Genomic DNA, 17,923 nt, shown 5'->3' on the forward strand with positions numbered 1-17,923 from the left:
CAGGTCAGTACACTGAAGCGAATCGCAGTTGGGACACATTCGCAGCCTTGAGTGCTGGACTACAAACATGCACGCTGCTATGCAACTGAGCAACCTGAGGTAGCCTCTGGCCATCGTGGTGGGGAACTTCAGCAAGACGTGGATAAGAGATGCCATGGCCTGAAACCTGGATGCGGGACAGGCCAGAGCCTTCCTGCCACAAACCCCGCCTCCCGTTTCTGAAACTGATGGGGAACCTCCTCCATAGCCCCCCATTGGAGGAGGGACTGTATCTCCTGCCTGAGCAGAGTCTCGTGAGAGAGGTCCCTGAAGAGGGACAGGGAAGGAAGGTGGGGGCGTGAGGCTAGGAAAATTGGATAGCGTATCCCCCCTCTACCATGTGTAGGACCCACTGGTCAAAGGTTCTGTTGCACCACGCATGGTAGGAGGAGGATAGGCAGCATGAAAATCAAACCTGAGCTGGAACTAGCGTAGTGACCAACTGCTCTATCAAAATTGTTGTTTGGGCCCCGGATGGGGTTTTTGGTGACTCTGGCCCTGACTCTGCCGGACCTGACGCCTCCTATTAGAGCTGTCCCATCTCCTGTTGGTATCTCTTTCTTACTGAGGGAATTGTCTGAACTGAGGCCTAGGAGTGAAATGTCGATGCTGGGATGCAGGTATGTGCAGGCCAAGTGAACGTAAAGTGGCCCTTGAGTCTGTCAGGCTGTGAAGCCTTTTGTCCGTCTTTTCTGACAAGAGAGATGGCCCTTCAAAGGGTAAGTCCTGAATAGTTTGTTGGATCTCATCGGGAAGCCCCAAAACTTGTAACCATGCCACCATACGCATGGCTGTCCCAGAGACCATGACCCTGATGGCAGCATCTGCTGCATCAGCACCACCTGCAGTGCTGCCCGGGATATGAGCTTATGCCCATCTACTGCCGCCTTAAATTCAGGCTTACTCTCCTGTGGGACCAGCTCTGAAAAAAGGGATAAGGAAGTGGCTGTGTTGTACACATACCTACTAACCAGAGCCTGCTGGTTAGCAATCCTTAATTGTAGGCATCCCGTCGAATAAACCTTGCTATCGTACCAGTTTAGGCATTTGGCCCATTTTTACGGGAAGGGCCTTGAAACCTCTCTCTCCCCCTATGAGTCACCGCATTGATGACAAGGGAGTTACGGGGAGGGTGGATAAACAGGTGCTCATTGCCCTGAGCAGGAACAGAGTATTGACGCTCGTTCCTTCCGGCTGTGGGTAAGGCGGAGGCCAGGGTCTGACACACTGTCTTTGCCGTACTGGCAATTGCTTTAAAAGTAGGCAGCGCCACCCGTGGGCCCTGAGAATGTCTATCACTGGGTCCGTTTCAACCCTGACTTCCTCCGCTTGTATACCGAGGTGCTGGGTGACCCAGCGTAGCAGATGCTGATATGCCCTCCATAACTGGAGATGCCAAGGACCCAGCCAAAGCCACGTCAGGGAGGACGAGGAAGATACACCCAACCTTTCCACGCCCACTAGCAGGAGGGGTCCTAAACCCCAGTTTGAGTCCCCGGCACTGTGGTCTGCTGTGCCACACTCAGCAGCTGGGGTAAAGTGCCCAAATACAATGCAGGCCACATTAGGGACATGTCAGAGTAACTTTGCACCTGGGAAAGCACTGGGCCTGGCAGTGCCGTTACACCCGGTGCCGCAGATCCTGCCACCTGCACAGCTGGTCCCCAGGAGTTCAGTGGTGCCATTTCTGATGGTGCTGATGTTGGTGCTGAGCCCACTGAAGAGGCCTCTGGCATGGTCAGACCTTCCAGCACAGACCCCTCCAACGATGCTGATGGTGTTGCCCTTGGCCTCTAGGGAGTGCTTGGCACCCTAGCAGGGAGTCTCACGGCCTGCCCTTACACTTCATGGACTGCACAGATGGACCAAAAGGGCCACTGGGGAGGGCCTTGAAAGGGCGCCAGCCAACCCTCATCGCAGGGTGACGGCTCTGGTGCTGTCGTCTGTTCCAGTGCAATGATCTCGTGCTCCCAATCCTGGCTGAGCTGGAGAAATAAGAGTTGGACTCTGACTATCAGGGCAGTGTTGTGGGGCCCATGGTCTGCGCTGGCTCGTGTTGTCTTCAGGCCGTGTGGTAAGGTACACTGAATGGGGTCATTGTAGCTGCTCTGCCTGGTGGAGGCTGGTCCGATGCCAGGAATAGTGACGGTGCTATAAAGGAGAACTCCTGCCCAGTGATCTGTGTTGGCACCTGTATCTAGGGCAGTCCCTCCAGTGGCAACGAGGGCTCAGTGCACGGTGTCAGTCCTGGCACCGTGATCTGTAAGAGGCCCTGCACTACAATGAATGCCTCAGGCGCTGAGAGCAGCCTCAGAGTGCACAGGCTCCCACCTCGCATTCGCATTGATGCCCACACTTTATGACCCGACTCACAGTGTGCTCTGGCAGACACATTAGAAGGTTCTCGGCTCTTTAGCCTCTTTGGGGACCATGACTGTTCATGCCTCTTGCAAGGCATCGGGGACTGACTTCTGTGTCATCTTGTAGCACTAGGTGCTGACACCTGGTCCTGACGTCAGGAGCTTTCCAACGGCACTGAAGTGCTCTGCTCTGACGATACACCGCTCTGAGCTCCCGTAGCAGAGATGTCCAGATGCAAGGCTGCTTCCATCAGTAGGACTTTTAAACATTGTGCTCTGTCCTGTTGAGTCCTAGGCTCGAAGGCCTTACAGATGGAGCAAAGGTCTCAAAGGTGTGCCCCACTGAGGCAACTCAAACAAGTCTTCTGTGGGTCACTCTTGGACATCCTTTGCCATATTCTAAGCAGGTTTTGAAATCTGGAGAGCCAGGCATCCCCTGGCACTGAAGAGCAGAGAAGGATTAAAGTCCCACCTTGGCTCTCTGACTACATGAACTATTTACAAGTGATAAGAACTATCTAAACTATTTACAATTATTTACACTAACAATTACTAATTAATTAACAGGTGATGGCTACCAGACAAACTAGGAGAGAGAGCTCCAGCAACTGACAGCACGATGAGAAAGAACTCAGTGGGGGGGGCAGTTCAGTGGTGCATATATTGGTCACCATACAGGCACCACTCCAGGGGGCACCGCACTGACCCTATAGCTATTGGCTAGGACAAAAAGCTTCTGGCAACTGGAATGCACATGAGCAATCACTCAAAGAAGAAAAGTAGCACTCACTTTGGCAAACAGGTTAGTGGATAAAATTCATCCCTGCAATACTCCACTGAAGAACACCGGGGATATCAGCAGGGGTAAACTGACCCCAATTAAACACAAATTTTACCCCCTGAAGTCTGAACACTTTATTATAGTCAAGTTTCAGCATGGAAAACAACCAAGCTAAAGGGGAGTGTACAAAATTAAGTGAATCACTTAAATCTTGCACAATAGGAAAATATAATGATAGGTTAAAATACAATGTAGACAAGAGACATTTACCTTTGACAGAATAAGGTTCAAATAATGTTCATAACATTTGTTGATTTAAGAATGTAGTGTTAAGCACTTTGAAGCCAGACACAATATTTTGGTAGTGATTACTACATCATAAACCAGTAATTTTCAATTGGGGGTCCCCAGAGTGTATTTAAGAGCTCTATGAAAGGTGACTATGGACATAAGTTTCAGATCCCAGAAAAGGCATTCCATTTTTTCTCATCAAAATTATGTGAATACCCCCACCTACAGGACAAACCTGGTAGCACTATCAGTGCTAAAGAAATCCACAGTTGAGTGCACTCTCTCATATTGCACCAAATGCAATGCCAAGCACACACAATATTTATAATCAAGTTTTGTTCAGTCAGTTTTCAGTCTAAGACTTCTATGGCTGGTGCCACAGACTGAATTTCCAAAGTAGCGTTGCACCCCCGTTTAAAAATTTTAAGGATCCACCAATCGATAAACGTTGAAAACCACTGGTCAAAAGTGATATTACCCAGGGCACTCTAATGGATATTTAGAGAGCAAGTATCTCTGGAACGAGCACATGTAAAAGAATTACAAGTGCAAACAACAAGTTTTAAACTTGTTTAAACTTTATATTCCTGCCTAGAAATAGTATAACAATCGTCCTTGGGAAATCGATCAATATTACATAAATTAGAGAATCTCAAAATAGCTTCAATGTATGCATAGATAATTTTTACTTCAGGGCTGATGTTCCATGCAAGGATAAAAATATAATTAATTCTTAAACAGTTCTCAGCACAAACAATATCAAGAAAAAATGCTACCACAGTCAAAGTCAATTCCATATTGAAATCAGGTTAAAAAAGACAAAGAAAGACTATGAGACACAGAATTTGTCTTCTGTTGAACCAAGTCTTCAGCTCATAAAGGATAAAAATATTTCAGGGACGGCCTATACTTCTTTAGTGTATGTGTGCATAAATTTTCATAGACCAACTGACTCCCAAAGATCACCCTTAATTATTGCACACATCAATAAAAGGATATAAGTTACCCTTCACTGGTACGCTTTTACACTTAAATATTCAAGAAACGAAACAGCTTTTCAAATTTTATAAGAACTGCAAAGAAGTCAGAAAAAGCTACAGATTTATAAAATGTTAGGTGTTGTCAGTTTGTAAAGACTTACTGCTAAATTTCACGTTGGTATTCAACTGGAAGGTATTGGGTGATTTTGCCTTTAAAGTTTTGGTAGGCAACTGAACTGAACATTATAGAGTAAGCATCTGAATATTTTATTCATTGCATTCTTTACATAGAATAAGTTTCACTGATATTTGATTCACTCTAGTATTCTGTTGATAGCGTAACACAGGATTACATTAATTATATTTTTTCCAGCTGACAAATGGCATCACAATTACTGTACAAAAATGAAAGTCACCATGGAAGGTAAGGCCTACTTCTTTGAAATCTCCAATTAAGTTTCCTTCGGTATAGATTACCAGCGATATTAGGAACAAAATTCCAGTACCTCAAAAACAAACAAGTTCATGGTAATTTCTAGCAACCACCATTCAAGAAATGAAGAAAACATACAAGAAAAAAATGTTTCTCTTCATTTAAATCAGAAATCACCTGTCACCTATTCACATTATGTTCAAAACCATAAAGTTGTATATTATAAATTTTAAAATCATCTGTAAAATGTTACTTAGCAAAATGCTACTTTTAAAACTCAGTATATATGGGATTTTAAAAATTTTCTAAGAAAACCTAAAAGAACATATTTAAACCTATACATTTTAGTAGCAAAATTTGCCTATAACAAAAAACAAAATATTAATCCCAGATAAAGTGTCAGTGTGAGATGTTCAAGAAAACAGAACCTGTGGTTTCATGTTTACCAACATACTGCTCATATGATTACTTTAAAAATGCTCAAGTTTGAAAAATTTAAAGCAATTTTTTCATGGTTTGATAAAATAATTATAAGAAACAATTCCATTGGTCAAACTACAGAGAATCTGTATGGAATGACATACTTCCTTGCTCCATAACAGTACTAAAGAATATCTATAAACTTTATTTTAAAATAGTAATGGCATAATTTGCTAGTATATTTTCTGTTACTACATATAGCAATATAGTAATTTAATAATAAAGACTACATAAGAAATATTGACAATGTCACCAAGTAGGTGTCACATGCCATGTTTTTTCTCCCCCCTCTTTTGAAAACTAACCTTTCACGAAGTGCTAATGACAATTTCTAACCAGACCAAAAATAAAAGCTGCATTTTATCAAATCATTATGGAGTAAGTGATGCAATTATAATAAAATACATGAAAATCAGATTATATTGCAAATAATTTTGGCTCTGTAAGAAGATTAATTTGAAATGAAGTGTGGAAACATATTTAACAAAAATAGCTAATTCGGTAATCAAAGATAAATTTAACATCATTGCCAAATAAACGCATATTTTCACACAAGAAGCAAAAGTTAAAAATGAAATTCACACCACAAAGACTGAAAATTGTTTTACCAGCTAGAACTTTTAAATATAGTTTTCTTTTCAGCCTACTTCCAATAGAAATAATCAGGTTTATTTCCTGTACAGCTTAATGCTTTGTCTACACCATATATAGTAGAAAAATAAATTCTTTAGCAACCTAGAAACAGTTTATAAAACTCTTGAAGTTTAATTTTACTTTGCTACACATGCCAATGTTAGACTGACACCTATAAATAAAAACTATGTAGACAACAGATATAATGTAGAACAAGTTAAGAATACTACAAATTTACAGGACAGACTTTATTATTGTACTTTATCAATTCCTGTGTGCTTTACGATAGGAATAGGACTTTGTGTTGTTCTCATTTGTTTTCTTAAAAAAGATAATTACTTGCAAGAATATGAACACAAATAACAAGATAATTTATAATATACATGTACTTCCACAGCAGCCTTGTTTATGGTAATTTAGAATGATAATCCAAGTCATAATTATAAGTACAATACCTAGGACATAACTGGGAAAGGCAATTTTTATTTTAGGAAAATGGAATAAATCAAAAACTCTTAAGAATCTTAATTCTCAAAATCATCTATTTACTATAATACATAAAAGACGATCTTAAAATCTCATTATAAGTGAAGATTACAACAGTGATCATCATAAAGCTTTTTTTTTTTTTCCAAACTACACGTAAGATCTCCTAGCAGCTGAGTGAACCAAATTTTATTTTTCCATTTCAGACACCCCCAAAAAATTATAATTTGACCATAATAGAAAAAAAAATTTGCTAAATCTCGCAAGTATTTTTTACTTATGGCATCCCCTCAATTCTGCTACAATGTGTAGTTTTCTAAAATGGTTATCACCAATTAAATTTTTTTTTTTTAGTTAAAAAGCAGCACTCTTTTACAGCAAAACTGGTACCAATGTAAAAGAAAAAGTAATTTAAAATGGTGCAAAAGGCAGTAATTTTGATTTTTTAGTACAACATACCACAGAAAAAATATGCATACAAATTTGTGATTTTTATATATACACTCCAAAGAGGTTAACTGTCAGTACCCAAAAGTATTTATTGCTATTTATTAGCAATGCATTTTTGTATATCTTTAAAGGGCCACAGAAAAATAGATTTGAAGAATAGATTAAATTGAAGTCCTAGATTAAAACAGTTTGGTTTATGGAATTTTACTACAACAAAGTTCACGTTCATGTATGAAAAGCAATATAAACGTATGTGAAAATGTCATGAACTATTGTGTACAAACCAAATGTGTTCCCAAGTGGGAAAAATTAAACTATCTAAAATATATTAGATTAAGTTTACAAGACCACTGATGATCTTTTCAACATGCAGCTGTTTACAGAATTAACAGTATTACAAAATGTTTAATTCAGTAATGGAACATAAGGAAATAACTAGGAGACATCAAAAATTTTGCACAATATTTGAAACTCACTTTTACAACAAGCATGTCCTTGGTATTGTGCTGAAATAATAAGCAAGTTTACCCACCCCCTCAACAAACTGTCCACAGGTTTACTTAGAAGTAAAGATGGAAGGTGCGATATTGTAATATTTTCAACAGTGCATTTTGCATTTTTTCAAAAACCATCCCAAGCATACTATACTATAAGTAGCCAGGAAGTTACAAAATCAACTACCGCTGGGCTTCAGTTGTCTACACAGAATGCCTAAATGTGAATAACGTTGACAAAAAAATAGCACATTAAATAACAAAAACAGCCATAAAGCAGGCTGTAAGCACTGAAAATATCATAAATGTGATCTTTAAATCATTACATTTCTATAGAAAAATTTTATTCACAATATATTGTGACAAACTGTCACAGGAATGATATAGTGATTACAATAACGTTTCATGCAGCAGCAGCAGCTTTGTACTTTATAGCTATTTTTGTTTTTAAAAATTAAACTTCTCCAGTCATGCTTGTCACGTGGTTTGGATCTGCAGTGTGTATGAATGAGAAAATACAGTATGGGTTATAACAAAAATGTCTTGTCTGTTTGTATGTGAATTTTGCGTAAATATGAAGTACATTACTGTGTCCCGAAACATGCATGTCTAGCTTCATTTTCTGTCCAATGCCAGGCTCCTTGCGTCATCTTCTACTTATATAATACCAAGAGGATCTGCTTGTAACTGTGGTTGTATCAGCTGAGGTTGCAACGGTGGTGGTAACTGAAGTGGTACCATTGCTTCCACCATCTGCACTGTGTTGGATGGTGGCGGCTGACACGCCACAGTGTTGGAGGTTTCTACAATCTCTCCATTGTAAAAGAAAAACTGGCACTGTTGAATGAAGGTCTCTATAACTGACTGATGAATCTTGGTGGTAGACAGGAACTCTCGGTTTTCAAAATCAGGTCTCATCAAAGTTGGCCAGAAACAAATTGACAAATTATCAGCAGTCATAAGATTGGTTCGGTTTTGCTGGCTAACCCTGAAATGAGAATAAATTTTCAGAGCAGATTCACATACAACAATTAAAAATTCTATACAAACAGGTCTGATTTCAAATATTTTCATAAACATGAACATTAACCAAAAGAATATTTTCGCAAATACCTCTGAAAACAATAGGCCATATTGTTGGACCACTCACACTGATGCAATCCAGAAAGGAACAAATTATTTCAGATTTACACAGCTAACAGATAATACTTTGGCTCAGTGCTTTACTATTCAAATTTGAATCATAGTAAAAATTAAAATGCAAAAACATTTACATTTCATATTGGTGACAAACTGTACATGCTAGAGTCCAGATGAAATCCCTTACTACAGCATGTTTCATCTCTACTCTGAAAAGGGTGTTTATGGCAAATTTTGGCATGGCAATTACCCCACAAGCCTTCCCCCCAACACCGCTCGTCTGTATGTCTGACTTTTCAATTATAAATAACGTTTTCTGTCAGTCTCAGGGTTCTGACCGGTCTTCAGTTTAATACAGCTCTTCAGCTGCTGAACAATCATGCCCTCTAATGCTGTGTTAGTTTCAGTAGTAGCCTTAGGGAAACAGCATCCTGGACTAACACCTATTTTGGTGCCCCTTCTTCAGTGGTAGGGTGGGTCTGGGGATTTGCTGAAGCTGTCAGCTCTACCATGCACAGGTCTGAGGCTTTCAGACAGAGCCCCATCGTGCTGGGGGCTTACAGCTCACAAACACACATAGGAACCTTGCGACAACCAGTTTGAGAACCCCCATTCTGGAAGAAGGAAGGAAAAAAAGACAGCAGGCAACAGAGGAACATATTTTTATGGTGATGTCTATATGTCAAAAGAAAAAAGCAAATAAATATTGAAATATTTCACTTCATTATAGTTTTTCGTATTACCCAGTGATAAAATAGTACCTGAAATTAAGCTTTACTATTACATAAGTTCCTGCTGTCATCAATGGTGTTCTGCTCACATCAAGATACAGGAAATATGTTACACTTCAAACTGTGAGAGAGTCACTTTGAGGACTACATTGTTGAAAGCGAAATGATTCTGCAATGTTATCACTAGCTAAATGCAAAACAAGACTACAAATAGGAATAAAATGAATTATTTTCACAATGTTTAAATATAATATAGCTGTGCAAAGTTGGCAAAAATGATTTTTGTGAATTTCAACAGAAAAATGTTCATTTTGGATGGTTTCAGCCCCTCCATTTTATTTTTCAAATAATTACCAAGTCCGATTTTTTATAAATTTGTCTTGATAAATCCACTCCCAACTTGATGTTACACTATTATATTTTTGACACCTTTTTGAGTTCTGGGACTCAAGTTCAAGATTCTAAAATCAAGTTTTTAGCTTGGGTGGGGAATGGGAAAAATCTGTAACACAAACACAAATGTTGTCAAGGACAGTACTAGAGACTGCAGTATACATGTTGCTTTCTGGCCTTAGTCTACGAAACTCACTGACAAGCTTGTCTAAAACCCTGTACTTTACCATACTGTATTAAGTTGGATTTTTGCCTTCTTCACAAAATTGTATATTTGTTTTATAACAGAAGTTCTTGACAATGAATTAAGCATTACGTACAATATTACATGATTTTAACGCTTTATCATCAGCTCCTGAGTGCTTGAAACCTTTCTGACATGACATTTGTAAAGCAACAGCTGACTTTGAGCCAATACACTTAAAAGTTAGACATGAGAGGTCCTGGTGATTTAGATACAAGAGAGTTCTTATTTCTTTAAAGATCTCAGTTTGCAACTGAAGGCGCAGGTACACAAGAAAATTAGATTGAATTTGTTAAGGTTAATTTTGTAATATCCAATTTTGTGAAGTCAAGGGTGCATGTCCCCACTGGAAGAAGTAGTCAGAATGCACACCCTCCTTATGGTCAGCAGCTACAACTTTCTCAGCAATGCACTGTGGATACCTACCCCATAGTTTTTGCTGTCACATTGCATTGCGGGGTTTTGTCCCAGTGGGATGTCATCAGCATCCCATAGAGCATTTGTCTCTCCCTGCCCCCGCCCTTGGAAAGCAATAGCAAAAAAATGTTTCTGCACCCTTTTTTTACATCTGTGCAGATGACTGTGCAAGGCTAGCATGGAACCTATACAGCTTCAAGCCTGGGAATTCTTGGCCAGATGTGTTGCTGAGGTGTGCTGCCTGCTCTGCTCACCACACTGGCCAAACAGGAAATGAAATTCAAAATTTTCCCCAGGCTGTCTCCTGCACACCTGAAGAACAATTGAGCTGAAAGTGGTATACAGACTGGTCGAACTGGGGCACCGTGGGACACACCTTCAGGAGGGCAAGAACATCAAATTTCACCACCCTCCATCTTCACTACCCTAAGGTTGACCATCAAAGGTCAAATTTGGCGGTGCACATCATGAAAAGCAGAATAAAAAAAAAAGTCAACCTTGGAAATCCTTAAGTTTAGTGCAAAGGACCCTATAGTGTGGACTGATTGTTTAGAATTTTGATCTAAATCATCTAAATTCAACATAATCTCCTAAACTGCTTCTACACAGCCCCTCCCTTTCAGACGGGACATGCAAATGTGACCAACTGGAAATGCAAATGAGGCAGGGATTTAACTATATCATGACTCATTTGCATAATTCCCCCATGATCCGGTTTCCAGAACAACTATTTCCAGAAGCCAAATCAGCCACATGGATGGAGTTCCTCTGAAAGGAAATCCCCTTATGAGAGCACACTTCTTCCTGAAAAAAAATCAGGAAAAAGGGTGCTTTTGAAAGGGAGGTTTCCTTTCAAGGGAACCCTGGTCCACACAGCTGCTTTGGCTTCCAGAAATGGCTCTTTCAGAAGCCGGATCACGCGGGAATATGCAAATGAGGCTTGAGATACTTAAATCCGCACCTCATTTACATTTTTGATCACCCATGTTTGTATGCCCCTTCCGAAAGGATGGGTCCATGCAGATGCAGCTCTAGTGTACAGCAAGCCTAAATTCCAGCTGTGCCTGAATTTCTTCAGTTTAAATGTTCAGTTGGAATGTTCTTGACAAAATGTGGGATTCTGTCATACTTTGAAATACTGCTTCCTATCAATTCATTAACAAGAATAATTGTTTTCTTCTTTTCCAACATATCTGAGATCCTGCACTCCTGCCAGGTGCGTGGTCTACAACATTTATAACACCTATTTTCTAGGCTAAATATTTCACTACTCTTTCAGCTTTACTGAAAATCAAATTGATTTTTGGCAAAGAACCAATTTTAAAATGGAAAAATAATTATTTGTTTTTAGCTGTTTATCTTGTTCCACAAATGCAAATTTTAAAAATTCAGATTTGTTTTTTCCTGGAAATGGGGCAGAGTTCTATCTATTTTGGTTTTTAAATATATAATTAATTTTCACAAAGTTTGTTATGTTCAGTGTGAAAATAACTGGTTAATGAAACTGACAGACACAGGGACATTAATCAGGACTGAATGTATATACCAAATATTAATGTAATTGTACAGAAGTGCCTTTGAGTTATGTGAGGGTGCATGGGAATGCATTCCTCGCATAACTCAATTTTGCAAAAGTCAGAGGCGAGGGGCAGCTTTTTTCCCCAGCAGAATGCACGTTCTGCAGCAGGAAAACCCGAGCTCCTTTTGTAAGGAAAGCCCTGGGGTTGTGGGGGCAGTTGGGGAGGGTTAAGCCCAGCAGTGAGTTGGGGCTGCAAGAGGGTGGGGAGGTGGAGCTGAGCCAGGGCCGTGCGTGGGGAGTTTGAACTGGGGCTGGGCGGTTGAGCCAGAGTCATGCTCGGGTGTTAAGGCAGAGCTGTGCTTGGGTGGTGAGCCAGACCATAGGGGGTTGAGCCGGAGCCAGGGTGAGGGTGGTGAGCCGAGCGGGGGCAGGGGACGACGGTTTGAACCAGGACTGCACACGGCTGGAGGGTGGCTGAGCCAGGGCCAGAGTGAGCAAGATTTTGAGTTGAGTGTTAATGTGCTTAAATCACACATTTCAAGGGTTTACTGTACAAGAAAATATTTTCTCATTTGCAGTGGCAGAAATAACTGCAACAGGCAATACTTGGTGCTGATAAAACTAGTGTCTTCATCAAGTAGTGTAGTAGGTAGCAAGTATTGTTCTGAGTGTATTATGTTCAGAGATATTTAGGATCCTTTTCCTAAATTAGGGCAATATCCACATTCTGTTTCTTGAAAACAACTTCTTACATATGAATGAGTAGTTAATGCTGTGAACAGTCCATGTACAGAATTTTGTGAAAAGGCAAAAAGCTACACTTTGTTCAATGCTTGCATCCAAGGATTATGATTCCTTAATATTGGCTCTTCTACATACAGTTATTTCCTAGGTACCTGTTAGAGGAGAACTGATGACTTAGTCTGTTGCCAACTGAACAACAGAATGAAACTTTTTGGAACAAAGGTTCAGTCTTTGAAAGTTATCACAGAACTACCTCCCTTCTCTCTAAAGTAACTCAGCATACTATCCAGAGGTCTTTGTCTTAAACTCTATCACTGGCCCTCAGCAGTGAGACTCCAGATCTCTACACCTCTCTGAAAATACTCTCACTTCCATTGCTATTAACTTCTTCAACACTAAACCTCAGGAGTATTCTATCCTTACCCTCTGTCAGGATGCCTTTTGCCCTGTTGACCATACTCTTCCCTCAACTCTTGTCCTACCTCATCTTCCATGACTATTCTCTTTTGGCTCTTCTGCCCTTCCCACCGCTACCTTCAATATTTGGTTTGGAGGATTCGCCTCATCCTCACTCCAAACAATGTGAGTTCCACTGGGTTTCTTCATTAGCCCCCACCTCCTCTCTCTGTACACAAGAGACCACACAGAAATAAAACGAGCATATCATCCTTCTTTTCTGTGCTGATGACATCTACTTCTCCACTCTGAACTGTTCAGTTCCTGGTCCCAGCTAAAATCTCAGCCTGTCTTTCTGGGATCCATCACCTTAAACTTAAGTTCATAATCTTTGCTTCTAAATCTTCCTCATTTCTTTCTTTCCCAGTCACCATGACAAAATCTATACTCTTCCTCTCTATGAGTAACAACTTCAGCTTACCCTTAATCTCCCAACCTAGTACAAGATATCAATAGTGGGAAATATAAGGGCGACAGGAAAAAAGAATTTTCAGGGGTATGGTGTCTATCACTATGAAAAAGATAGGTGATATTTCATACAGAGATGCCTTTTTTTTTTTCTGGCGGAATGCACCGGAATGGTGTTCTGCCACCTTTTTACCCTGTTATTTTTGCACCACAAGGTGCCTCCAGCAATAGGGTACCTCCATCTTATGGCTATTCACAGAGCACATGGCCCCAGCCATGGCCAGGCAGTCAGGGAGCTTGCCTGGGAAAGCTGCAAGGCTGCTGACTGGGAATTGCCCAGCTAAGTCTCCTGGCCAGCACCTGCCTCTGGCACCCCAGACCCACCCACCCTCCCACCACAGCCATCTGCCCCCACTCCTGCCCTTCTATTCCATGTAACCCAAATCCTCTGCTCCCCTCTTGTACCCATACCTCATCCCAGACCCTACATCCCAGTCACTTGATCCAGGTCACCACCTCCTCTTGCCCTCTGTCCCAGCTGAAATCCTTACACCCCCTCCTGCACCGGCTCACAGCCTCCTCTTCCCCTAGGTCACAACCTAACCCCATGCACTGCAGGTCAAAACCACTTTGTTCACCTAGACTCCCTCCCAGACCCCACAAACCCCTGCATCCCAATTCCTTACCCCAAGTACCCTTCTGCACCCAACCTACATCCCAGATCCTGCACCTCCTCCATTAATATCATGGAAGGGTGCGGCCCTTTTACCATACGTTACTGTGGGCACATTTAAGGCAATCTCTTGCATGAGTCTGGTTCTGCATACCACATGACTACACCATTTTAATTCTGTTTGCAAGCAGTTTTATTAAACACCTAAAGATGTTTTGAAACACAAGGAACAAGAGAAGCATGACCCTAAGCACCCTTATATTCACACCTTACATGTTATTGCAATGTTTGTACAAAATACATCCAGTTTAACTGACAGGCTGTGAGATACTGGCTCTTTAAAAGAAGCAAACATCATTATTTCTCTGAGTAGTCTGGGAAAACACTGAAGACTTTGTCGCAGCTCCAAGCAAATTTGGGATGGGAAGTGTGTTGGGGGTCATCCTCACAAGTGTCATCATGAGTGGGGTTATGATGTTGTAGACAGCTAGTAAGGTCAGAAAACTGAACAGACAGTTACCTGGAGCTTGTTTTTCTAAATGTGCTGCAGGAAAGTATTCTACTTAGGTGTGTGTCTGTGCATGGATCCAGCACACCTGAAGCTGGAAAACTTTCCTAGCAGTATTCTTAGGAGACACGCTCATATACTGTGCACTAGCCCTTCCCCTGGCCATGTATGCGTGGTACAATCCCAGTCACCTTGGTTCTTTCACACACAATGCCAAAAGTACAGACTCTGATGCAGAGGGCATGGAGGGGGAGTCATGTAATACAATATGCATCACATTTAAAAGAAAAATAGTTACAAGTAAACTTTAGCCACCTCTGAAGAGTACATTAGCACATACTTGCACGCTGGATGACCTGCTTGCACAACCTAGCAGCTGCAGACATATTCAGGCTTTAGCTGAGGGTTCAGACTGCAGCTCCACACACAGGTAGGGAATTGCCTGTAATCACTCAGCTAGTGGAAATGCCCTTGAACTCAGTCTGTCAGTGTCCCAATAAACTGATTCTTTGAGCTGAACCAAATATTAATTTTCTGTTTTTTGGAATGAAACACAGAAAGCCAAGTAGGCACAGTGTAAAGTGAACAAGGACAGAGGACTTCTTCTCTGACCTTGCGCCTTAATAACCAACCATCTACATAAGGAAAAATATGCATACCCTTCTTTCTGAGGCATGCTGTTAGCATAATCATATATTTGTAAAATTTGTGAGGTGGGAAGAATAGCTCAGCAGTTAAGAGCATTGGCTTTGTAAACCCAGGGCTGAGATTACAATCCCTGAGTGGGGCTCTCAAGGGCGTCTGGGGCAGGTTAGAATTAAAAAAAAGTCTGTCAGGCATGGTGACAGGTCCTACTGATCTCTCAAGGTCCCTCCCATTTCTATGACATGACTCTAACCCAAAGAGCAGAAGACAGGCTGAAAGGCAGCAGTGTATGAGTAGAGACGACCAGCTACCTCATAACTGAGGAACCTTGCATGGTTCACAAGCATACTTCCTCATAGCAATCCTTATTTCTACATAGAAATATTTCTGAGTCATGCTAAGTTCTTCCATTTTGCTGTAACTGTCCATCACTACCAGTAAGCTGCTACCTTTCAGCCTATCATCTGCCTCCTTGTAGAAGGAAGAATCTCCTCAATCCCCGGAATGCTCGTGATTTACTTAATGGGATCTCTGCCTCACCTACCAGAGAGGAGAAAACAACCCTCTTCCTTCTGGAGAAATGCCAGAGCCCAAGCACGAAGCAGAAACATTTGCCAAACAGAAAATGATGGCTGATCTGGCACTTAAGCCCTGATTTAAGTGAATTTCCTTCAGGTGTTTACTGGAAACCTCACTGTGACAGACTTGTACATGGTACCCATCTCTTTACAAACGTAACAGCCATACTGGGTCAGACCAAAGGTTCCTCTAGCCCAGTATCCTGTCTGCTGACAGAGGCCAATGCCAAGTGCCCCAGAGGTAGTGAACCGAACAGGTAACAATCTCTCTCCTGCCATCCATCTCCAGCTTCGGACAACAGAGGCTAGAGACATCAGTCTTTACCATCCTGGCTAATAGCTATTAATGGACCATGAATTTATCTACTTTTTTTTATTTTAAACCCTGTTTAGTGCGTCCTTGACCAGGACACAAGAACCATACATGGGGATCACTATCAAGACTGCTGCCCCCACATCATGGATAATGCTTAAATCCTGGTCAGTGCATCACACAGGGCAGCCAGCTAATACTATACTAATGCTAAACTTAACCTAAGTGCTACTATATACAAGAAACTTTCCTTAGAAATTGAAACTGAAAGCATAAAGCGAAAAACACCATACTGACCTCTCAATCTAGCCACAGGTGGTCAAAGAGAACTGCGTGGATCAGGACTGCAATGCTCTTTTAATGGCCAGGGGAAGGATGAGGGTAACAAGAGTCTGAGTACGTGCCTATCGTTATGTCCCTCACAAACAGGGAAGAACTAGTAGTAGAAATAGAAGTAGGTGGAAACCTGGGCTGCAGTGACCATGAGACAGTAGATTTCAGGATGCGGACAAAAGAAAGATGGGTAAGCAGTAACATACAGACCCTTGATTTCAAAAGAGCAGACTTCTACTCCCTGAGAGAACTAATGAGCAGGATCCCTTGGGAAACAAAGATGAAGGGAAAAAAGAGTTCAAGAGAACTGGAAGTATTTTAAAGAAATCTTACTGCAGGCACAGGAATAAACCATCCCACTGCATAGTAAGAAATGCAAACATGGTAGGCAACCAGCTTGGCTTAACAGGGAAATCCCTTAGTCAACTTAAACTCGAAAAGGAAGCATACAAGAAATGGAAATGTGGACAGTTGACTAAGGAGGAATATAAACATATGGCTGGAGAATGCCGGGTGAAAGCGAAAGCAAAATTGGAACTGCAGCTGGCAAGGGATGTGAAGCATAACAAGAAGGGTTTCTGGAGGCATATTATCAGAGAAGGTGTGGAGTCGTTAGTGGATGAAAGAAGTAACCTAGTGACAGATGTTCTAAGAAAAGCTGAAGTACTCAATGCTTTTTTCGCCTCAGACTTCACGGACAAAGTCAACTCCTGCACTACAGTGCTAGATAGTGCAGTATATGAAGGTGGAGGGCAGCCATCTGTGGGGAAGGAACAAGTTATGAGCCATCTAGAAAAACTAGATGTACACAAATCCATGGGTCTGGATTTAATGCACCCAAGGGTACTGAGGGAATTGGCATATGTCATTGCTGAGCCTTGGGCATTATATTTGAAGACTCTTGGAGATTGGGATTGATCCCGGATGACTGGAAAAAGGCAAACGTAGTGCCCATCTTTAAAAAAGGAAAGAAGGACAATCCAGGAAACTATAGACCAGTCAGCCTTACCTCAAAGCCCTGGGAAAATAATGGAGGGGATCCTCAAGGAATCCATTTTGGAGCACTTGGAAGAGGGGAAAGTGATCAAAAGTAGCCAACATGGATTCACCAAGGGCAAGTCCTGCCTCACCAATCTGATTAACTTCTATGATGAGGTAACAGGCTCTATGGACATGGGGAAGCCAGTGGATGTGACATACCTTGACTCCAGCAAAGCTTTTGATACAGTCTCCCACAACATTCTTGTCCATAAGTTAAGGAAATATGGACTGGATCCTTGGACTACAAGATGGATAGAAAGTTGGCTTGATATTGGGCCAACGGGTAGTGGTCAATGGCTCAATATCTGGATGGTGGTTGCTTTCAAGAGGAGTGTCCCAAGGCTTGGTTCTGG

General features: G+C 41.4%; 1 protein-coding gene across 3 annotated transcripts in view; it reads right to left on the reverse strand.

The window, feature by feature from the left end:
• Nucleotides 1–4,133: 4,133 nt before the first annotated feature.
• The window catches only part of ARHGAP5 (Rho GTPase activating protein 5), a 77,265-nt gene continuing 63,475 nt past the window's right edge, over nucleotides 4,134–17,923 (reverse strand). For all 3 annotated transcript variants that reach the window (XM_074996870.1, XM_074996868.1, XM_074996869.1), the window contains exon 8: nucleotides 4,134–8,415. In XM_074996870.1, coding sequence (XP_074852971.1) covers nucleotides 8,085–8,415 — 331 coding nt within the window. In that variant the 3' untranslated portion in view covers nucleotides 4,134–8,084. The remainder of the gene's footprint in view (nucleotides 8,416–17,923) is intronic.

The sequence above is a fragment of the Carettochelys insculpta genome, chromosome 6 (genome assembly GCF_033958435.1).
Source record: "Carettochelys insculpta isolate YL-2023 chromosome 6, ASM3395843v1, whole genome shotgun sequence".
NCBI classification, from domain to species: Eukaryota; Metazoa; Chordata; order Testudines; family Carettochelyidae; genus Carettochelys; species Carettochelys insculpta.